The sequence below is a fragment of the Xiphias gladius genome, chromosome 13 (assembly GCF_016859285.1).
Source record: "Xiphias gladius isolate SHS-SW01 ecotype Sanya breed wild chromosome 13, ASM1685928v1, whole genome shotgun sequence".
In the NCBI taxonomy this organism is placed as follows: Eukaryota; Metazoa; Chordata; class Actinopteri; order Istiophoriformes; family Xiphiidae; genus Xiphias; species Xiphias gladius.
The window spans coordinates 10,872,137-10,896,544 of NC_053412.1; the positions used below are offsets into that span (position 1 = coordinate 10,872,137).

The following is a 24,408-nucleotide window of genomic DNA, read 5'->3' on the forward strand; positions in this document are numbered from 1 at the left end:
AAATGGCCTCTGATCCTTGTGTCTTCTTTTGACTGGATTTTCTATTCTGAAACAAAGATGGGGAAAAAAACACTACACCTGTTTTATCAAATTATGCCAAAATAGAATTGAAAAAAGAAATAGAACTATGTGTTGTTTTACGACACAATGCAAAATTGGAGCTATTTTCAAATATCTTTAAAACCAGATGAATTTAACCTGTGCAGTGCGTATGTGTCTTATTGGCACTTGAAAGAAGGAATCTCGTGGACAGACATGGCCTCTCTCAAACCCTACGCGATTTTGTGAAACAGATAACAGCAAAAAATCCCACATGCTGGGAGCATTAGCAATTCTTTGAGGTATTTAACAGTGTGCAGATTTTTGGGGAGTACAGGGGAGATGTTGACTGTTCTAGGGCCTCATATAACACAAGGTGAGTAAAGCAGAATTGTAAAAACAGAAATTCAAATTCTGTATTCCCACATACCATTTTATTGTGTCAGTTCAAATATTTATTTTTCTGAGCCATCAGTGCAATGGTTTTCAAAACCAGGTCCTGAAATTCATTGTTAAAATTTTTGTTTCAGCAAACTTAATGAACGGATGGTACATGGACCATTTTTAATATGGTCCTTTGACAAAACCCCAGTAGCATAAACAGACAAGGCCATAGGTGATAAAATTTATGTCGTCTACACCTGTCTGTGTGACAAAAGGTGGTTGAATAACAAACCTGTGATTAATACAGGGATCATTTGTTGTGAATTAATTTCTGTGGAAATTAAACTGTCTTTCATTTTGCCAGTCATCTGACCTGAAGGACGAGCAGGAATGCAAATGCAACAGAGAGAGAGATCCTGGGGGTTGAAGAACCAGGGTTCTTATTTTATTGTTGAAGAGGCAGTGTTGATGGTGAGACTGGAAATAAAATGGCCAGACCACCTCTTAGGGAGCTGTTTCCATAGCAACCCAGTTGCAGGAGTAGAAAAGCAGAGCAAGAGAGCTGAGAGTGACTAGTAGTCTCCTCTGTCTTTCTCTTTCCATATGTTTCAATGTCGGCTCATGGCTGATGGAAGTTATTAATTTGGGTCTGCATTATCATTTAAAGTGAATTCAAAGTATTAAATATTTGGAAAATCTCTCTCATATTGTCAACCTGTCTGCATATTTTCGTCTTCATATCCTTACTAACTGGTAAAGATTTAATAAAAGAAACCAGTAAGGCCTTTTATCTGGACTCACCTCATCGGTGTGCTGCATGTAGATCAAATCAGTCAGCGTCCCTATTTTTCAGAGTTCAGTGTATAACAAAGCATTTGATGAGGCAGGAGGAAGCATGGAGAAAGGTGAGAATGAGTAGGATGTACAGCGAGTGAGAGCTGCAGGCCCTTGGCAGCAGATCAGAGGACATGATGCAGAAAGACAAATTGCTCCGAGCCAATAGGAGGGGGACACACACAGACACACAGAGCTGGGATATGCAGAGCAGGAAGGGCAACCATCCCGCACTCTTACCATTGCAGACTCATAAAGAGACAACAGTATGTTTCATCCCCCTCTGACGATGGAGTAACCGAGTTGAGTTTAACATTAAATCTTCTTCAGTTTTACTGTGCTTTTCTGTCCTGATGAAGCAATCCCTTGTTGCCACAAAACTGGCGTGTTTTCCAATGTAGAAACCTGAATTTGACATTTGAGGAATGAGCCGGGCTGGAGTGGGAAATGTTATTGTGGTTATTAAATCGACTCCTTCTGCCACGGATATTTTATTGAATTAGGCCCAAGACATTTCCAGAAGGTGCCGTGTGTTACTGCTTTACCTTGTGACTCAGATCAGATAGTGTTAAATATTGTGATTTCCATTTATCTGGAAAGGGTGCGTTTTCTGAAGAAAAGCTGGATACTTCTAAAAGTATACACAATATTAAAAATCTAACTAGAAGCACAGATGTCCTAGATGAGCTGAATATTTTGGATGATTTCACAATGTCCTTTTTTTGGTATGGGCATACAGTGACCTTGCCTCGAATGAGAATGTCCCGAAACGTTGTGTTGTGTTCTATCTACTTTATGCTTGAAATACTATGAACTCTCCCAATGGCACCTGTTTTTGTTCACTGAATGCTTCACTAAGTAGTAGTTTAAATGTATGGAAATGGTGTTAAGATCCCTTGTGGTGCCATTAGCTTCTGTATACGAAGTACAAAGCTTTTGATTGCACCCAGTGAAGCATGTGACCTTACAGGTGTTTCATTGCTGCAGGACAGGCAGGAATATTATAGCTGCCACATGTTTTAATATTTATTTTTGTCCTACTGGGTTTACACTCAGTGCTTCCCCCATATGTGCTCAGCATGTTACACTTGGCTGATTATGCACAGCAGGGACCAACTAGTCAGCAATCATGTAGCACCTCCTCTACTCTCTGACAATCAAAAACATGCTCTGGCTAACCACCAAATTCCAATAGGTTATAGACTGTTATGTCTAATGGGGCATGGCAGGGCACTGACTGCACTGAAAACCACTTCTGGAAACTTTTTTTTACCATGCCCTGAGGATTTCAAAGTATCTGTCAAAGTGTCTACTGGGTTTTACAGTGCATCCATTAAGTGGTTCAACTTACAAGTATGTGTGTCATAAATTCATTTGTTAGTCTAGGTATCTTTGTATCTGTAGTAGTGTGCAGCATTTCCTTAGATGTTATTAGACATTAGAAGGAAAGGACCACGCTGGAATTAATTAAGACGTGTTAGTAGTTCTAATGATGGCCACCACATGCATTTCCTGAAGAAAATGCATGTTTATAAAAAAATGCAGTGCATAAAATTACACATGACTCAATATATGAACAGTATACTGTATGCCTCTGAACAGCAAGCACACTAATCCAAGTGCAGGCATCTGAACTATTTTTAAACATTTTAACATAAATGTTTAAGATGTCAGTCTCCGAAGCTGTTCTGGTATAAATTATGACCATGAGATTGTGTCAAATTGGAACAACTTTCATCATTTCTATAAGTTTTGGTCAGGTTCTGATGATGATGTCTATTGCATCCTCCACATTCATTTGTTCAGGGGAGACATACTCACTGTCAAAGAGGGTTTTGTACCATACATAGACAGACCACTGGGACAAAAGGTCCTTCAGCAGCACCAAGAGGGCCTGATAGCCCTGATAGATGATTCGTATTTATAAAGTGCCCTTGTGCAAATCACCAAACTTAAAATGAACTAGAACCGTCATCGCTGACTGACTCAACATTATGACCTCACTGGAGAACGTATTTTTCCTCCGTCTCAGAAGAATGGGCGACGTGCGTTTTTGTCCTGACTGACAAGTTTCCGGTATTGGGGCCTCAGAGGCTGTCATTTACAAATAATTTCAAATGGGAAAACTAACTGAGGTGCGTTTGATGTCGCAGGCAGCTTTAGGGTCCAGTAAGTCGAACCAAGTGCACCTTTCTGCATTCTAATGAGGAAAAAGCTCTTCTCAGCTCTTGAGGTTACTGCAGTAAACTGTTGCACATACAATGCTTTTTTTCATTCAAGACCTGGGGACAATCACCAAGACGATCATTGAAGTTAAAGAATGATAACGTACGGGGATGTACATCATCCAGATACAATTCTATTCACATGAAAGAAAGAACATAAGTAACAAACAAAAGGAAGATAGTATTTGTATCAAATACAGTGTCTCAGGTGAAGGGAGAAGTTGATTGTTTCAGTTGAAATGTGCTATAAAGCAAGATTAATCTGTTCCATCCCGTGTCTTGATGCGGTTATGTGGCAAAATAAAGTGCTGAAACATGAAAATCCGCTCTCAATTCAGGAGCTCTGTCCCTATACAAACATATAAAGAGGAGAAGTTTAATAAAGAAAGGGGAAAACGTGCTATACACTCACATTTTTTGGTTTGTTGGTTCCCATTTAACCATGGGTGGGCATGGCAACTCCTTATAATTCCCAAAGGGAATTCAAAAGAAAGAACTGGCCTCGTACAAACAACCAGTCTTCACCTGTATATTATACATAAAATTCCTATAACATTATGCTTATATTTACACAGATAAGGAGGGAATAAAAATATATTAATATCCATAAAAGGCTAAATATAAATATGAAATAGTTGAAATAGAAACAGTTTAAACTGTCTCTGAAGTGGCAGTGGAAATACAAATACTGAAAGAAGTTGAAATGGAAGTTGAAATTGAAGTTCTGCAAGAAGTTAAAGTCTCCAGTTAAACTCATGCACTGAAACGAGTTGAAATATCAGTTCTAGGAGGGATCAATTGGAAGTGTACGGCAATATTAACTGAGGTAGCAACAGAAAAAAAGTTTTTGGCAATTCGACTCCGATGATGTGAAGCATCTTCATTAAGCATAATCCCAAATGAAGATAGGAGCTAAAACAGAATCTGCCCAGAGTAATGTTAACATTTTAGCTCAAAGCCCCACTGTGTTTTTGTTAAGCCTCACAGAGCTGCTGTGAATTGTTAATTTCGAAATATTAAAATTTATTTAACAGCTTTCATTAACTGGATATGAAGTATATTGGATTGTTATTCTCATTTCTGATTTATAAACTGTCGCCTGGTGTATTGCTAGCGGTCAGAAAGACATAACAGTGGCATCAGTTGCAAGATGAAAGTGTAACTGAGCCTTTTTTTTTTTTTTTTTTTTTTTACCTTTACTGTCTCGCTGTCTGTCTCAGAGGTTGTGACCCTCAGCCAGTACGCTTTCTTCCCCTGACGCTCATCCCTCAACGCTCCACTCTGTCGACAAAGAGCAGCCACCGCCTCTCCCGTTTCCTCTCTAAGCCAGAGTTTACAAATTCCCTTTGATTTACAAGGTCATAAAACTCACCTCCTCCTCCTCCTCCTCTCCTGGTTCAGTCAACCTCTCCAGCCAAAGCAGTTATTTTATAACTCCCTAAGCATTTGCTCCTGTACAGGACTGCCACAATCAATCTGCTTCAGATTGCATATGCTCAGAGATGTATACATCCACATACAGTACCGATTAATACACACACTGTACTCACTGAAATCCACATGGGTTGTACGAGGACATGGAGGGGAAAACTTTCTTGCAATGCTATCAGTCTTCGAGCCTGTTTTGTATTACAAAGTCATAACTTCTTTCTGCTTCACAGTGTGATGACAGCTGAGACAGGATTATGAACTGAAGTTGACATAATATCATTACACGAAGGAGAAGCAAAAAAAAAAAACCCCACAATGGAATTAAAAATGGCGATGCTCCTTGTAAACATGCCTCTGATACATGTTGCCCCACCTCAGTATTCCTGTCTTGCTTTACCAGGGATGTAATATTTATATCTTCCAACCTGCTTCTAGGTTTTCCCTTTTGAACATACTCCCCTTTATTCCAACATTAGTGTGTCTACGTGTGAGGGAGAATGCAGCCATACTCGAGAGAGCATCTGGCGAGTGATGTCCTCTGACCGTAAAGCTATGTGAGGAAACTGCCTTGAAGGGTCATGGCAGTCCACTGTATGTTCTTCGCACACACACACACAGCCACTCAAGCGGTCACAATAAACACACATCCTGCTGCTGTTAGAGACTTGATGATGTGTTCCTTTAGTCGTGTTTTTTTTTTTCTTTTTTTCTTCCTTCCTCTGCAGGCAGTTACAGCTGTATCGCATATTACACTCTAACAGATGATTTCACCACAGCCATCGCCCCTTAAAGATTCACAGATTTAGTTTATGAATATGACATTTATATTATATATATCTGTATATAAATATAATCCATATTTTAATCTAAAGTATAGTACTTAACTAAATTTCTGCTTAACTCATAAATCATTCAAACTTTAAATTCAGCTTTTTATTCTATGTTGAATGTCAACAAACCGTTTACCTGTCGGAAACATACATCATAAATGTAAGTCTACCCTTAAATTACTATCAGCCTTTGTACGTAAAGCGCCATTAGCTGATGTAAAAGTGCAACAAATATCTTAAACTATTTAAAATATTGACATGAATCAACAGACAGCATTGGAATTATTGCATTCTCTAGCCTCACTTTTAGAAGGCAAAACGTAAAAATATCAGTATTGTTTGGATGTCTCAGCGCTTCTTTTCATCATCAGCTCCTTCTGATCTTTTGAAAGTGTGTGTGTGTTTGTGGTTTCTCTTCAGATACCTACCAGTAACCTTCATTTTATAAATCCCTCCTTACACACACAAATCCTAGCTCAGCTCTCCTGAGTGAAAAGATTACAGGGTAGTGATTTCACCTTCTAATTACGACTTCATCTCACACACACACACACACACACACACACACACACACACACACACACACATACAAACACACACCAGGCTGCTTTAGTTACAGCAGGCTGGCTGGAGGCATCTGATAGCCAGGCCTCCGGGGTCCCTGACGAGCGGCTACCTGAAATTTAAGCCCCAAAAGGAAGCACTGAGGTAGACACACACGTACACTCTTACAAGCACACACAGAGAGAGTCAGGGAAATGTCCTGGAGGCAGAACTGTTTCAAAGGCAGGCCCCTGTGTGGGAGTTGTGTGGAAACTTGAAACGTTTTATTTTAACAATAATGAGGCCTTGCTGCCCCATGAGTGTTGAAACTATTGGTAATAAATAATATTTTAGTGTGAATGGCTGTTTGCACACACTGTTGAAGGCACCTTTGAGGCATCCTGTCATCGTGCTAATGGCAAGCTTTTATCTATACGGCCTCCCTGAACGGCTCAGCTTTAAGAGCACTCAGCTGGGCTATACACGGCTCCCATATGGCTCAGTCTTTAGGAAGTATGGAATAAAGTGAAAAAGAGAGATTTTGCACTGTTCAATAGGATACACCGGGGAATATTTTATGTGAAAAATTTATGAAGCACTCATCTCCTTGTTTAGGGAAATCAAAGACCTGCTGTGTCAATCACAGTGTGGGGACGATCAAGTCTTTTATTATGGAAGTAATGTTTCCATCCAGTCTGATTAACATGACTTATTTTTAAATGATGTGCTGTGTATACACACTTTATAAGCCAGTGCAGTAAACTGTTTACCTATTATTTTAAGTCGATCAACACTATTAGCAGACTTCATAAGGAAATTTTATATCAGATCTTGCCACGTCATCTGCCTTACCCTATCTCACACATAGCCTCGAGTCACTTTCTCTGTTTTACAACATCTTTTATATCATTTGTAATCCTGTTTCAGTACACGATGAACTTGATGAACTCGTCACTCGTGAACCTCGAATTCAGGGTCAGCAAACACATGAAAGAAAGCACAGGCAAAGTGCAATCTTTGAAGTAAATTCAGGGAACCTAGTATGGTGCCCTTGAAATGAAAGCACACTCATAGGCAAAGGAAAAGGGATACAAAAACATTTATTTGTTTTCACAAGTTCTTAATCAAGGTGGATATAATTAAAGCAGTTTGATCACAAAGTTTGATACACTCAAGTGTATAGGCAGTAGACCTGAAGTAAACATTATTCTATCATATAATAAAATGACCCAGTTATGGTGTTTAAAACTACAGAGGGTCACTTTCCACAAGGGATTCACTTATTGATTTTTCTTCATGACACCTTGTTTAAACCACAGTTGAATTAACTTACACAACTTTTAAAAAAAAAATAAATCCCAAAATCAGTTGTTAAAAGGCTATTTCAGTCATGTAGTGTTGCACTTCCATAAAGTTGAGGAACTCTCAAAAGTTTAAAAAAAGGAAAAAAAAAAAATATTATTGATGCAGCACAACCTGACTGAGATATCCTGACTGTAATCCCTAGTTTTTGGGTAAAGGCTCCAAAAAGAATGCATCATGTCACATAATGCATATCAAAAGTCATTTGTTAGATGCTCCCTACCTGGTAAATGCCCATTACTTTCAAATGTCTACTCCCACATTGTAACTTGGTTAAAAATTTCAAGTCTCAAGCCCGAGCCAAGATAACCGTCATGAACTCACTGTGACCTCGTCAGGGTTATTTCTCAGACTTGATAAAGCTCTTCCGCAGCCACAGAAGACATTATACAACTGTTACAGGCCCAGTCGTACTTACCATGAAGACTAAAACCTATATTGATGTGTCAAATTAGTGGAGTGCTCCTTTAAATTTCTTTGTCCTTGTTTCACTTGTTACCTCGACCACTATAAAATCAGCCAGGCAGCCGTCCTGTGTGATGAAAGTAGTTTGGTCGTGACTTTTGGTATAAAGGAAGCAGGTTTTATCGGAATCCTTTGAAAACTTTATTGTCTTTTTGATCAAGAACATCACAGATCAGGTAGACTTTTAATAACAGTAGCAAGCTATTTTATACACTGGTGCTCCTCATACGGGGTTATTTTTAGCTCTGCCTACCATTTTGGCCAGATGGTCAGTCAGGTAGCTCGAACAAAAGTTCACCGGGCCGCAGAACAAAGTAATAATACTGATCTGCTCTCAACAAAAAAAAATGTTATTCAGGTTTCATTCCAGGATTGTTTTTTCTGGATTGGACCTGTTTATCCTATAAAAAAAAGAAAGAAAGTATTTTTTCTTTTTTTACTGCATTCATTTCAAATTTTTGTCAGTATTCTTAAAGGAAAGAAGTTAACCCTCTCAGAGATCACTTTAAGAGAATATCTCCAGGAAATTATAACCAATGCTTTCTTTTCCTCCCCTTGTTTGTTCCAGGACAAGAAGAAATACCTTGACATTATCCACAGCTACATGGAGGTTCACGGCACCGTGCACGGCACCAGCACCGTGCACCTTCCAGGCTACGTTAAAAACCATGGCATACTGAGCGGCCGAGATCTGCAGTTCCTCCTACGAGAAACAAAGGTGAGCCCGCCTGGCTATAAATCGTCTTACATGAAAAAAATGACACTGCAAGGAAATAAAAGTGTGAGGGTACGGTGCTTATTAGAAGCCCATGAAAGCCACAAACCAACTCCCACGTGTTTCCCTTTGACATTTTTGAAATGACCAAGAAACGGTGGCCCAGCTAACCTGCTGAATATTGAGGACACACTGTGTCTTCTTCACATACCCTGGCCTTTTTTTTTTCTTTATGTGCCAAGGCTGTGAAACCTGCTCTGAGAATTCCTGAAATAGCAGTTGCTGGATGAGACACTTACTTTGAAAAGCTTTCTTTGACTGAAATGAAAAGTTTCCTGAAATAAATGAAAATAATAAGATTGCTTTAAAAGGGATAAAAAGAGGTTACCTAATAATGCTTTATATTTCATGAAAAAAAAAAATTGCCCAACCTGACCAGCTATGTCCAAACACAAAGGCGACTCAATTGCAGCCGTAATTGTTTAAGCACATTTCACTGCTAAAAAAGGTAAGGTAAGTTAGAGAGTAAAAATTTGACTCTTGTTTAGATGTTGGCTGTTCGGGTGAAAAGAGTCTTTATGTGAACAGAGGCCCTCTTCTGAAAGAGCCTTGAGACGAGTGACTGTAGTTTCCCTTAGTCTGTCCTCGGTCCAGCCGTTCACATAAGCACTTCTCCATTCAGATCATGACTTGTCCCTTCCTCTGTCTACTCAGACCACTCTCATTCACAAAGACAAGGACTCAGCCACAGGGAGTGCAGCCAGGCTGGATTGTACTGTGTGGAGCAGGCTCTCCAGAGGGGGTTATGTATGAACACAAGTCGATGGCAAAACATACTTTACATGTTCAGGTTCACGGAACGTGCGTTGAACACAAGTAAGCTTTGTTTTTGTGGCAGTACTGAAAGCTATGAAGTGACCAACACAACGTTACCACAAACTGCTTTTAGATATACCATCTATCTCCCGGCTTACTATTGATTGTACACTAAGCTCGACACATATGCAGTTTACATGATAACGGTGGCAGATTTACCTTTCAAAATTCTTTGTCATTTTTTGCGGCTGTTATCTAAATCACTCCCTTGTACACTCATTCACTACTCCTTATATTAATAGACACTCAGTAGTTTACTCATTAGCAACTAGTAAACTGGGTTTCTGATACTTACTCGTCATCATCATTTTGTCTCATCACTGACGGTGAAGAATTTTTGCATTCCACAATGCAGTGGATTGCATTGTGGGATGTTTAGCAGAAAATAGTGTATATACCATAGGGAGTACTTGTTTATTTCCGATGTGGATATATAGCCACTAAAATTCCACATTCTGCCGAGCAGACTATTGGGGGGTTCATTTCAGACACATCCAATGACTCTTCGAGTTAAGATAAGGTAAATGAAAGCAGACTTCTCATTTCTAAACAACAGCCTAGCGTGATTTTGTCAACTAAAATGACAACTAACACTAGCAAGTTTTACCAGCTGTAGGTGGCTAGCTAAGTAAGCTAATATCATTTCCATTGGCTGGTTGAAAAGAGTGTCTCTGGATGACTTTTTAACGTTTCCCGCTGAGTCGTTTTAAAAGGAGAATCTTGTAAAAGGGTCTTATATGTACTTGATAGCTACACACAGGTATAGGATATCATACTAAAACACTGAAGCTAAAGCTAACAAGTCCTAAAAAGTCCGCATCCTCACAAGCTGATTAGCCGTGCAGATGACATGGAAAAAATAAAACGGCATTGTTTTTGTTTTGCATTGTAGAGACATTGACATGTTAACCTGTTCAGCTTACATCAAAGTAGATAAAAATAGTATTTAATCCATGAGTGTTTAATCCAAAACGAAACCACTCCGGACTCTTGAAATGCAGAGCATCGCTCGTACTGCAAGCCCCATGCACAGAACTCCAACATGTGGAGCCGTCCAGAGCTCAACAGGCCTGCCTTGCCTGGTCACAGTCACAAAGCTGTGATTAGACAATCACTGTTGGCAAGAGGGGTTAGTGAACAGTCAATTAAATTACGGGACCAACTTCTCTTTCATGCTCACAACATTGGCAATAACATTGGTTTTCAACCTGTTCTTACGGAGCTTCCCGTTGCCATGGAGAAATGGAATTAAAATTACATGGTCGTCAAATAGCTGACAGCAATGTCTGCTGAAGGTGAAAACCATCATTAGTGCTCACATTGAAAGATGGAGTCTGTCTTTTAGCTCCGGTCTTCTTCCTTTTCAGAAGAACAAGGTGGGAGAGAGAATCGATTTCTCAATCCTCTGAAACCAGATACTTTCCCATCAGACCAGGGAGGGAGGAGAGGCAGACAGGGAGAGGTTAGAGACATCAGACAGAGCTAGAGCAGGGATAGAAAGTGCAAGAAAGCCATCTCATGATTCAGACATTTATAGAAAAAAATTGATTTAATTTTAAACCCCTTTTTGTAGCGAAAAGATTCTGAGCATTGCTTCAGCCATGAAGCAGTTCTCGGCTGGCAAATCCAGCTCTATGCTGAACATATAAAACCAAGGACCCAGAGATGTTAGAGGCATTAACACAGAGAAAATCGAGCGTGTGTTCTGCAATGGAGCAGATTATTAACGTGATGAAAGGACTTACGAAAGAGTAGAAGGAAACAACACTCCAAAATCAGTGGTAGACTGAGTTATACGAAGAATTGAACAGATTTTGGTTTTTCTGGGTTCCCTTGCTATATTAACATAATCTGGCAGGTTACCTCACACCAAAGTTGGGATTTGGTATAAACTTCCATATCCACTCATTGCATGTGGTTGCGCATGGAAGCTCCATATGGGAATGGCCAATTAAATCCTACAAAACCCAAATGTTTTAGCCGCATTGTTGTTCAAGAGCTTACAAGGAGAACAGAAGGTGTTGTAGGCAGTTTTCCTTGTGCTGCTTAAACAACACATTTACTGTTACCTGTAAACAGACTGCCTTAGCTAATTGGCCTCGTGGGGTTGAACCATCTACAGAGTGTACTGTGAAAATACTCGTGAAGACGAATACGTTGCCGTTGATGTCTGGCATTTGACTTTCTCTCAAATAGAATTTCCTGAAATAAACTCAAACATGCTCGACAGTATCAGGGAAATAGTGTCAATGATCAAATTGCTGAAGTGTAGCAGAGCTTTGCTGCGTCATGTTACAGGCTCACAGTCAAAGGTTTTTGGTTTTTCTTATTTCCCTTCTCTTCCGTCTCGCACGTCTAACTCTAGTTATTTAATTGCCTCCTACTGTCTGCCTCTGGTTTGCCTTCCGTGTGTTTTTCATTTTCATTATTTTTCCCACTCCTCTACATGCCTACTGCATTATATATTAACCATAGATTGGTATGTAACACAAGGAAGTAGTCCTGATAGCAAGTTTTAATAGCAAATTAGCCCTTCTTTTGTCTTATACATCATTATTGTCGTCATCTTCTTCACAGTAGAAGACAAATAGAGCACACGAAAGGTGCTGAAATTTGAAATACCAAGAACAAACAGCCTGATTATCTCACTGAGTCATTAAAGTCAGCCACCACCATGTTTTAGGCGATGGGCTGACACAGGGACATAAGACTCCAAACATCATTTGATCATTTGGATAGTTAGTTTGCAAGGTAAAGTTAGCCGAGGCACTTCTTTGCATGTTCTCCTCCTTTGGCTGCGTGCTCCGCAAGCTACACACACGTGCTCATTGAAATTGTGGGAGACGTGGGCAAACATGGCCAGACATAACTGGACAAAAACATTGAAAGAACTTGATCAACTTATACAATACGATGCAGTTTTATAGATTAAAGCCCCTGAATACCCACACAGGTGTTTTCAGTTATGTGGCTGAATAGACCTGCTTATGCATGAGCTGTGCAAAGCCACTTTGTGCTGGGATTTACATGAGGTCACCCTGTACTAATAAGAATGGTAAAGTTGTAACTTGTTGCACAAGACAATAATTCATATGTACAAGTTAGTATCTACTGCACAAAAGCTTTAAAAAATATATACATATCCTTCAGGACCCTGGGGGCTCCAAAATTTAACACTGATAGAGGCTACTTTGCATAATTAGTATTTTTACTTTGGATACTCTTAAATACATTTTGCTGGAAATTAAAACTCACTAGTTCTGGCTTTTAAATATGAAGACGAGCTGTTTATCTTTGTCATGTATGACAGTAAACTGATTATCTCAAAGCTTAATATTGTTAATCAGACAAAACAGGCAAACCGAAGACATAACCGTGGACTCTGAGAAATTGGTCAGTGCCATTTTTCACTGTTTTTTAACCTTCTTACCTTCAACTAAACGATTAATAGAAGAAATAATATACTGATTAATTCATAACGACAATAATCATTAGTTGCAGCGCTACAGATAATACTTATATACTTCTACCTAAGAAGAATTTTGAACTTGTAACAGACTATTTTTAAAATTGTGGTTTTACTACTTTTACTTAAGTGAATAATTAGAATACTTCTCCTAACACTGAAAATTTCACTGGTTGATTTAATAACCAGAGCGAAGAGGCACATTTGAGACAGTGGTTAATCCTGAATAATTGTGGTCTGTTACATTTAATTGACATGGTCTAGTATTTCTTCCTTCCTAGTGGGTGTTATTGCACTTGGCAGGGGTAATGATAAGGATATGAATTTACACCAGATAGGACATTTCAGCAGGGATACAAATCAATAGAGCAACAGCTCTGATCAGCAGCATTGGGTCTAATAAGCAGGATGCCCTTGATGCACAGCACTCAGCATTGCTATGTACATGAACATGAATATGAAAGCTGCTTTAATACACACTAATCAGGAAATTTTAGGTAAAGGTCAGAATTCTTATTGATTTCTGTTTTTAAATCTATACGAATCACATAAGAGATGCAGGCATCATTCGTTAATTTCTACCTTTGAGTCCTTCGGCCTGTATGGATTCACTGCTTCAGAAGCTCTTTCTTTCCCTCTCTCTCTGTCCCCCCCCCCCTGCTCTCTCCCTATAAATAGTGGTCAACTGTTTCTCAGCACTGGGAAGCTTTTGCATGCGCACACACGCACACACATGCGCGCGCACACACACACACACACACACACACACACACACACACACACACACACACACACACACACACACACACACACACACACACACACACACACAAAAACACAAAAAACATAGGCAAAGAGAAGAAGAGCGTCCTTTGCTGCCACCTGCTGGCAGAAGTCCTTTGCTAAAAAGGCTTTAGGTGTTAAACCAGAAACACTTTAGTTACACTCACGAGGTAAAAGAGCATAATTCACAACCCAGGTCTGATTATTCAAGAGTATACAGACATACTTCATGGTACAGCAGTTCACTTTGTGTTAAAGTAACATTCCTCATGTATCAGTACCCCCCCCTCCCCGTGTCTGCATAACTGCCTCACACGCTGCCTCTGGTTGCAACGTGCTGCAACTGCCTCGCAAATATTTGCTCTTCCCATCAGGAGGAGAAAAGTTATGAGTCTCCTCCAGTTCTCTAGATGTACAGTATTAAAAGTGTATGAGTGTGGCTGTGTTTAAGTAAGCACAGTATATACAGTGTGCTGGAACAAACTGTTGACCTTAAAATTCAGTTTAAATAGTTTAAACTTTTATTGTCTTCACCAACTTTGACATCTTTACCCATCGTCTTTATTTATCTTATCTAGGTTCACATTCTTTTTTAGGTCTGTCGTAAAACAACACTCACATGCCCATATGTAGATCGAAAGGCCTTTTTGTATGTGAAAGTGTTTTCTGTAATCATTCCTCCTGTCCATTCTGGCCATTAAGACGTCCCCTTCCTAGTCTGACTTCATCAAATCGAGAGAGTGTTCCATCCTCTAAAAGGCCTTTTCCATACTGAGCTGCAGTGGAGGGATAGTAACACAAAGGGAGAATTTTAGGGTAAAAAGGTTGTAACTTTGGAAGATATCCACTTGATTCGTCTAACTCAGGCAGATGAAGCCTAAACTTAACTTCAGTAAACAAGGACTGCAGATGTTATCCCCATCACTGACATAGCAAGCATGGCAGTAAGGGATCTTTTAATGGATTACAGCAAGCAAAACCTGCCTCACTCTTCATATGAGCACCTGAATGTTGCTTAGGACAGACTTTAAAAATCGTGAACTTATCCTTTATGGTTTTTTTTGTTGTTGCTCTTGAGCACCAGCTGTTACCTCACAACTTCTCCTGTAAAACAGATAATTACTGTCAGCCAAGCTTCCAGGAAATATAAGTAGAAAAAACACGTTTCTTCTACACAAAGTTGGTGTTTTTCTTTTTTGACTTGCCTCCAACTTTTCTCCTCCCTGTCTTTAGAATTACTGGGTAGTTTTACTTTATCCAACTAAGACTAAGAAAATCACTCTCTGGTTGAACTGGTCACAAAGGTTAGACATATGCAACTAGTGACGAGAGGCTGCAGGTAGACATTGCTTTGTTTTAAGGAACCACAAGCTGAAAAAGTTTGAGCCACTGGTCTGAGTCTTTGCTAGAAACAGTAGCAACAGTTAACTAAAGTGGGTCAGATCGCTCGTGTTTTGGTATATAAATATGGGTTTGAATGAGTCATTTAAATGAGTCATTTAAATGAGTCATTTAAATTTTGTGAATTAAGGAGGAATAGGAATAAACAACAGTAAAGTCTTCGTATTGTTCTCTTTGTTTTTCCCTCGTTTAATAGAGAAAAGGTGCTGCCTTGACTTAATTTTGTGCTAATAATAATAATATGGGAGGTTTGTTTCATCGAGGGCTAACTGCTGCTATCAGCAAACGACAGAAAACTCCTCAACACAGCCATTGAACTTTTCCGCCCCTGCTGCCGTCTTTGTTATTCTGGTTATTTCAGGAGCTGCGAACTGTTGGCTTCCACATGCCACCTTCTCCCTGCCTCCAAGTGTTGAACACAGACCGAGTTGAACTTTCTCTTGATTGGGCTCACGTTAGCAGCAGGGTTAGCACAAGTGCGCTCTCGTCAAGGTTATACTTGAATTCCTGACGATCCTCATCTAAGGTTTAAGTTGTACATTCGTCTTGTTCTAGAAATTGGTCTTTTTTCACAGTTGATGTTTATATTCTCAACTTCTTGCCTTTCTTTGAATTACTTTAATTGTTTTGACATTGCAAGCAGCCAATGATAAGAAAGTGAGTCCGCCAGGGCCGACCCACGCTCCACATTGATCCTTTCTTCCTCTGCTGCAGTTGTTTGTGGGTCTGTCCTTCCCCTACGAGGGTCCTGCTCCCCTTGAGGCCATCGCCAACGGCTGCGCCTTCCTCAACCCCAAATTCAACCCACCGAAGAGCAGCAAGAACACCGACTTCTTCAAGGGCAAGCCCACTCTGAGAGAGGTGAGAGGAGGGAAAATCTGTGGAGACGCACGCTGAAGTTTTTACTCTGCAGGCTCTTTTGATCAAGATAATGACTTTTCAAAGCTGTTTGTTTTTCCTTGCTACTATTTTCCCCTGTTTTTTGGTTTCCCCTGTCTGCAGCTGACCTCTCAACATCCGTATGCTGAGGTGTACATTGGTCAGCCCCACGTGTGGACGGTGGATATCGATAACTCTGCCGAGGTGGAGAGGGCCATCCGCTCCATCCTCAGCCAGAAGGTAAACATGGGACAAGACGCTTGGGCTGGTTTTTGCTCAATTTTGACAGAGATTTTCCTAATGAAATGCCTCTGTCCATGTGTACATAATACATTAAAAAGATATGGAAACATTTTAGTGGCAGAGGTGACTGTCTCATGATAATTAAAAAGGCACATTTTCTGGGGTTCAGTCTGTTAAGAAAGTGTTAAAAAAAACTGTATCAAACACTTCAATTTCTGTCCTAATTTCTTGCTGGACATGCTGCTGCTTCTGTCAACAGTTTTTATTGCATCACAGCAGGACTCTACACAATAATAATGCAAATTAGGGCTGCAAATAATGTTTATTTACATTATTGATTAGTCTGCTGATTATTTTCTTAATTAGTCAGTTAATTGTTTGGCCTATAAATGATCAGAAAATAGTTTAAAATGTTTATCACAATTTCCCAAGGCGCAAGTTGACGTATTCAAAATCCTTGTTTGCTCTGACCAACAGTCCCAAACCCCAAAGATATTCAGTTTGCTATCGTTGAAAACAAAGGACAGCAGCAAATTTTACATTAGTTTAATCAATAATGATTTTTTTCAGCTGTAATGCAAAGTTATAGAGGTCTAATACATGATGTTAATACACAGATATACACAAATACTGTATATAGTGTACAGCGTTAGAGCTGCAATTAATGATCACCCTCGCTATTGATCAATCTGACAGTTACTCTCTCAGTTAAGCGGTTTATTTTGGTCTGTAAAAATGTCAGAAAGCAGCAAACCACGCCTGTGAGAATTTCCTAAAGCCCAAAGATATTCAGTTTACTGTCACATGTGTAAAAGAAAAACAAGCAAAACGTCAGAATAGAGAAGCTGGGGAAAAAAATGACGTACATAAGGTCGAGCGATTGTCAAAACTGGAAATTTTAATTGACAAAAACAATGATTGGATAGAAGTCTATCCACAGACAGAAGATGAGTGAAAGTACGGGGAAAAGAAGGAGAGAGATCCTCTTCCGTCTTCTTGTCCAGGCCCATGCATATTTAAAGTCCACACCCCGGACCCCGTGTCGCGTTGTGCTCTGCTGAGCAGGTTGGAACAATGGCTTTGTTCACTGGACAAGGCTGCGGAGCCTCATGCTTTGTGATCCGTGGCGAGCTGCGGCCTACAAGGCTCCGGCTTGGCTCGCACTCCCTCCCTCTCCTTCTGCTGATCTTCTCCACACACACACACAAACACACACACACACACACACACACACAAAGACACTAAGAAAGCAGCGGGTGACTTAGTGCAGCAACCAAGGTTTCAGTTGTTGGTCCGCCCTGTTTGAAGTTCTCTTCTACATCAGAGTCTGTGGAGGTCGACAGGACAAGACAATGTTATTTCACCAGGATGAGCTGTGTGCCATCATGTACACACACACACACACACACACACTCTCACACACACACAACGAAACAAGCTCTACCTGGCTCTGCTCAGACACACACACAGTGGCTTTTTTAGGTGCGCGACTTCACCACCAGAGTATCCTCTCCTGACCCCAGTCGGTGTTTTCTGTTTGTGTGATCAGATTGAGCCCTACCTGCCCTACGAGTTCACCTGTGAGGGGATGCTGCAGAGAGTCAACGCCTTCATTGAGAACCAGGTACTGTCTGTCTCGTCATAAACTCCCACAATGGTGGGAGGACTTTAATCAAAGTAAGCAACAATGTCTTTATTATGTTATTTAGCCGTATGCTATAAAGTAAGTATATAACACGAGTCTATTCATGACTCTTCTTTCTTTCAAATGTATATGATGTAAATATTATCAGTTAATTTTGAGAGCTATTTTTAAATGTATTATTTATTTTGTTAGTATGTTAGTATTGGTTAGTACAATGATTTCCTTTTTCAGCAGTAAAACGATTTCTGTAAGTTCCCTTAGTTGTTAAAATAGGTATTGCCTTAATGATTATTAATAATCTCCGTCATAACAGATGGAAAGACATAACTCCCAGACAGAAATTCCCCGTAACTGCTACAAAACGTTCATACAGCAAAATGTAACTGTGGGTATCAAACTTCTTCACTGCGTCTGACCGCGTTCCCGTTGTGTGACGCCCTGTTGCGTTGTCAGGACTTCTGCCACGGCCAGGTGATGTGGCCTCCTCTCAGCGCTCTGCAGGTCAAACTGGCCGAGCCCGGTCGCTCCTGCAAGCAGATGTGTCAGGAGGAGCAGCTCATCTGTGAGCCTTCCTTCTTCCAGCACCTCAACAAGGACAAGGACCTGGCCAGGTGGGACGAGGACACGCGCACACACCCAGACACGCACGCACGCGCACACACATGTATTGCGTGTAAATGCATAGAGGCACGAGCAGATACACGCTTCCTCCGGGTTCTAGCTGTTATTTTAAAAGTGTCCATCAGGTGGCAGCACAACACGGGTTGCAGTTTGTCAACTGCTCTAAATTGCGGTATCACATAATCACCACTGGAGGGCCCCGTTTGTTTGCTGGAATACTGTAAATGGGTCAAGGCTCATCCTGACTTTGCTTTAGTTGAGCGTGTGTGTTCGGCCTCTCTGTCTCTCCCAGCTTGTCTGTTTCTGTCGCTCCTTCTCGTTCCAATTCAAACCTTTATGGACAAGAACTTTACAAGCAATAAAGCGTGAACCCTGAGGAAAACCTCCCCGTCTGTCTCTCAGGTTTGGCGTGGACTGTCAGACGGTGGAGTCGAGCGCCGACACAGTGGTCCCCGCCTACAGCGAGACTCGCCACCACTGCATCTTCCAGTCCGACCTGCTGCTGTTCAGCTGCGCCGGCGCCCACCAGTCGCTGCGGCGCATCTGCCCCTGCCGCGACTACATGAAGGGCCAGGTGGCGCTGTGTAAAAACTGCCTATAGCACCCACACACAGGCTGAGGGGAGGGGGTAGGGTGTGGACACAGGATCGGGCGAGGTTTAGGGGATGTGGGCGTGGCTGGATGGGGTTAAATGAGACTGTGTGAGTGTGTTTGAGAGACGTAGACACAAACTCCAGGGCATCACAGTTATGCAGCTGTCAAACACACACACACACACACACACACACACACACACACACTGGACTCCTTGGTGGGTGGACAAACACATCGAGACGGAGTTTGTTCTTCATATTTATTGTTTTCCCCCAGCTGCTGGAAGTGAAGCACTCCTGCAGCCAACCTGAGCATCAGTCAACCCTCAGATTCACCAGCGGTGGCGCTGCTAGTCCCGGAAGTGGTTTTTACAGTTACTTGAATCAAGAAAGGGAGTCCAGTTCCACTTTAGAATCGCAGCAGACGGGCTCTCTGCTGCCACCCTGGTAGACTGCGCATACCAGTGACTGGCTGCCCGTTTGTCTCCAGGTTCACCAGGGCAGCGAAGGACCAAGGAGACACAATCGCCCCCTTCCAGACAGCCAACCCCCGCCCCGCCCCGCCCCTCCACCCACCTCGCCCGCTCAGATCTGAAACTGTTTATTCTTTAGGTAGGTTTGCACTGGACTGGCATGCCTGAAGGCCCACATCCCAACCAAACACACGGAGACACACACACACACACACACACACACACAAACAAACACACACACAGGCGGGGGAGGGGCCTTACAGACAAAAGACAAAACCAGTTTTACACTGTAACCAACTCGTTCCTCTCTTCTGGACAAACGTGATGAGAGCGGACATGTAACATAGATATCTAGATTTTTATTCTGGAAGTTTTACTTTACATACTCCAGGCTGAAAGCAGACTTCATTCCCCCTTAACACAGCAAAGTCCAGCTGCGGATCAGTCGATGACATGGTCCTTGATTTTCATACATTTAAGTTGCACACTTGTTCTAAACGACGACATCTTATTTAAGATGGAAAGAGGACTGAGTGTGTGTTTCTATGAATGGCCAGTAGAGGATCGTAAAAATGTTATAGTTTGACTGTCTCAGCACGGTACGATGCACAGACCCGGGGGTGAGGGTTATTCTCTGTAGCTAAAGCTGCCGTGTGCGGAGTCGCCACGTCGTAGGATATCGTGACGTTGTGTCGTAGATGATAGACCGTCGCCAGTAGCCGTGGTAACACCCGGACGCATCGCAGCACAGGCTAGCAAGCCTTAACAAGAACTCGTTTTTCCAAAGACTCCGAAGCCTGCAGAGAAACACGAAAACCTTGCCCAGAAGTTTGTCTGTGTCTTTATGTACACAAAGTTTAAAAACTACAAAAACACAGACCCCACTCATCTCCCGTCTGCCCGACAACAGCTGTAAATCCTTTCAAGCAAAACTGTAAGTAACAAAAACATGCCAACGAAGCGTTCCTGCAACACAAAACCTCGCATCTTCTCCTTTTCTTTGGATAATCGTTAGGATCTTAATTTGCCTGCGGATTTGCAAAGAAAAAAAAATTAAGAAAAAAAAATTTGTAGTTCTTTGTGGTGAATGGAAAAAAAATGCACTACCTTTATCTATTTGCAGAGGTTTAACAAGATATTAGTAACACTGTATATTGTTCATATGGGTTTTAAAGTTTCTTTTTTATTTATTTTGTATACAGATCTTTATCTCTGATTTGCTGGAAATCTTTGTTTTTTATTTATAGGAGGGGTGTCTTTCTTTTTCCCTTTTATAGATTTTTATTTATGGAGAGTAATAAAAAAAAAGCCTGCTTATCTTCAAGTTTATGACTGGGGGGGGGGCTTTGTCTGCGTCTGCTCAGCTTTAAGAAGTGATGTAAAGAAAAAAAATAATTTCCGTCGAGACCAAAAGCTAAAAGGTGTATTAAACAAAGTAAGAGTTTTTAGAAATGAATTACGGATTTCTTATTTAATTCCCTGGGAAGCTAAAAACATGAAAGAAGTTTGGTTTTAAACTTAAATTTTTTTGTCAAATGTTAACAGCAGAAGAGGAATCTTAACCCACGTTTTTAATTTTCTCTTCTTCCTCTCATCACTGTCTCTTGAAGACGGACAGTAGTGGTCAAATGTGCCTCAGGAGCAGGAGCTTCATACACTTTGTGCTTTGATTTCCAGTCTCGGTTTTTCTGTTTGCACATGAGTAAATTGGGACTGAATGGCACCGTCCAGCCACCACCTGTACTTCCTCACTGGCTCAGCTCAGACTGTTGTTTCCTTGTTGTTTTTTATGTTCCTTTTTTAAACAGGTCAGTGATCTGCCGCCAAGTTAGCGTTTCAAAGAACATGATGTGCCTTTTCATGGTTTAAATTCAATATTTTACGTTATTTAGTTCACTTTAATACACATTTTATACATGTTAAACGAGTAAATCTAATAGATCCAGCCCTTCGAATAATGAAGTTTAGTGAAGCTGCTCAGGTTTTGGTTCTAAACAATAAAAAGCATGCTGATTGGCCATTCACTGTTAACCATCTAACCATCAGCAAATTATAAGAAAAGATCAAATCAGTGTTAATTGTCAGCGCAGCTAATGTTTTCCATGCATCTAGAAAAACCCAATTTCTAGTAATTCAATTCCCCAAATTCTGGCAAGAATGTGATTTCAGAAACATCTGTGCAAACACACAATTTGGCTAAAATGGTGTATAAATTCATGTTTTGGAGTAATCAGATTAATGCAACACAAAAAGTATAAATATGTATAAATATGTTTTCTGCTTGTATTGCCTTCAACTGATTACTCACAGCAATCCGTTCTCTTGCTTTTCTGCATGTGACTTTCCGCTAGTAGATGTGACAAATACACAAGTGGTTTCAGATTCTTCAAAGGCTTCAGCACTGCTACTGTGAGACAGAACTGACACTGGTGTTATCTTTTCATTTAAAGGATTTGTGTTGTTGTCAGCAGGTTCCATGAAAAGACCAAAAATCAACACTGTGGTACTTTGTTTCTCAATGCTTAAGGATATGGGTCCTACTTAAGATGTAAATCTCTAAAAACTGGAAGTGAATATTTTATTTCATTTTTAAAAAAGTGATTTCCTAAAACAGCCGGTCACTGTAGTTTTTATCAGTCCCTGTGGATTAATACACATTCACTCCTGAGCAGCACGATGGTGTGTATGTGTGTGGGATGACTCAAAATGAACTTCGGTGGCTGCGTGCATCATGGTGAAGACACACGTCGCTCACCACAAAGGTGTGTCTCATTAGTTAATATGTCAGGCTTAACTTGGTCGTTGGATCAGTTCATTGTTGGTTTTGGCCTTTTAATGGGATTTGGTGTCGTTACGTGTCAGAGTGAACAGTCAACAGTGATTCCTGACTTGGATCAGAACTAAGTCTGTTCCTGAAAACCGGAACACGAAGCAAAGGTTGTGCAGAACCCCGTGGTTTCCTCACCACGCCTCTCTGTTTGTCTTTGTTAACCTCAGCATCGAATGTCTCCGTTGTAAAGAAAAGAACCTGCCTCTTACAGTCATACAAACAAGTATCAGCCTTTTTTTTTTTTTTTTCAATCTCGACCTTGTTTGAAGCTGTCAGTCAGCATCCAGAGCCTGAAACACCAGAGCAGTGATGATTGTGGTCCAAGTAATGAAAGGTGAATAAAGCAATGACAAATTTTCTTTGTTTGTATTGTTTTTTGGGGGGGGTTTTGTTTTGTTTTCACAGTCCTTGATGAGTAAGATGGATATAACTTTATTTTTAAATAAACCTTTTTTCTGTGACAAAAGGCTCTGACTCTGGTTTTACACTTGTTTTACATCACAGCAAGACAGATTTGGTATTTACACTGGCACAGAAAAGTACAGTCAGCAGGGAATCCCACAGTGTGTGTACGTGTGTGTGTGTGTGTGTGTGTGTGTGTGTGTGTGTGTGTGTGTGTGTGTGTGTTTGTGTGTGTGTGTGTGTGTGTGTACACATGTCCAACTTGTACATTTCATAAAGTCATAAACAAAACTGAGCTGATGGAGGTACATTTGTGCCTCGATTCTGAGCAGGCAATAGAATATTTTGTGTACAAGAAATGTTTCTATGCAAGCACCTCAATTATATTTTGTAGAGACATTATTATCAATCAATTAGTTATTGATAATAAACAGTCATTAGTTGCAGCCCTACATGATAATTTCTCTATGAACCATAATCTGTGAGTTTCCACATAACATTTTTCTGTGCTGAAACTGTGCTGTCACACACAAATGTAACTCCATGAGCTGATAGGTCTCATAACCTAAAAATACCTCTTTTTTTATTCAAATAAAAAAACCTTAAATGTCATCAAATCCAAACAAAACTGTCACATATTTGTGGGTCATAGAAACTAGTCTCACACAGCACAGTGTGTACATTCAGTCACAGTCACTGCAGCAGAGCACAGACTTCAGGAAAACGTATGAATACTCCGAAAAAACTGAGAACATCCTCCCTCCCGCCCCCGTAATCCCTGACAAACTCCTGACGGCCAAAACTCCATCTGGTAATAACATTCATGCTCCACGGCCGCCAGTAACACTGATCGGTAAGATTAAGGCTTTGGACTTAGATCAGGAGGTGGAATGGAAAAGAGCCGCGTAGTACAAAGTGATTTAAGGTGGTTTTCCATACTGATGACGTACTTTAGTAAATAACAGCTTCCTTGCTACGATTCATATTCGCATCTAAATTTCAGGGTCAAAAGGGAGCCTGCACACAGGCATAAAAAAACAACATGGAGGACCAAAGCTGTTACTTTTATATAACCACCTGGTGTCTTATGAAATGCTTCTGAAACATTTTCTAGACACATCTTTGTATGGAAGCCCATTTCCGCCAGATGAAAAAATGGGTCAAAACGTTGACTCATGAAGTCAAAATGAGGAGATACTAGGTCATATTTTTGACTTAGAGTTTAGAAAATCATCATTTCTATCTCATAATTTTAATTTAGTAGGCCAAGAAGTTGACGTGCCACGAGCATTTTTATTTTAATCATGACTAACTTTTCATCTTTTTTTTCTATTGATAGCAGAAACGGGCTTCCATGTATTTGTGATC

The 24,408-nt window shown here is 40.6% G+C and overlaps 1 protein-coding gene across 3 annotated transcripts in view; it reads left to right on the plus strand.

The window, feature by feature from the left end:
- mgat5 (alpha-1,6-mannosylglycoprotein 6-beta-N-acetylglucosaminyltransferase) overlaps positions 1 to 19,883 on the plus strand; it is an 88,692-nt gene extending 68,809 nt beyond the window's left edge. For all 3 annotated transcript variants that reach the window (XM_040141916.1, XM_040141918.1, XM_040141919.1), the window contains 6 exons: positions 8,682 to 8,831; positions 16,069 to 16,215; positions 16,357 to 16,473; positions 18,026 to 18,100; positions 18,575 to 18,732; positions 19,145 to 19,883. In XM_040141916.1, the coding sequence (XP_039997850.1) occupies positions 8,682 to 8,831; positions 16,069 to 16,215; positions 16,357 to 16,473; positions 18,026 to 18,100; positions 18,575 to 18,732; positions 19,145 to 19,343 (846 nt within the window). In that variant the 3' untranslated portion in view covers positions 19,344 to 19,883. The remainder of the gene's footprint in view (positions 1 to 8,681; positions 8,832 to 16,068; positions 16,216 to 16,356; positions 16,474 to 18,025; positions 18,101 to 18,574; positions 18,733 to 19,144) is intronic.
- The last annotated feature ends 4,525 nt before the right edge of the window (positions 19,884 to 24,408 follow it).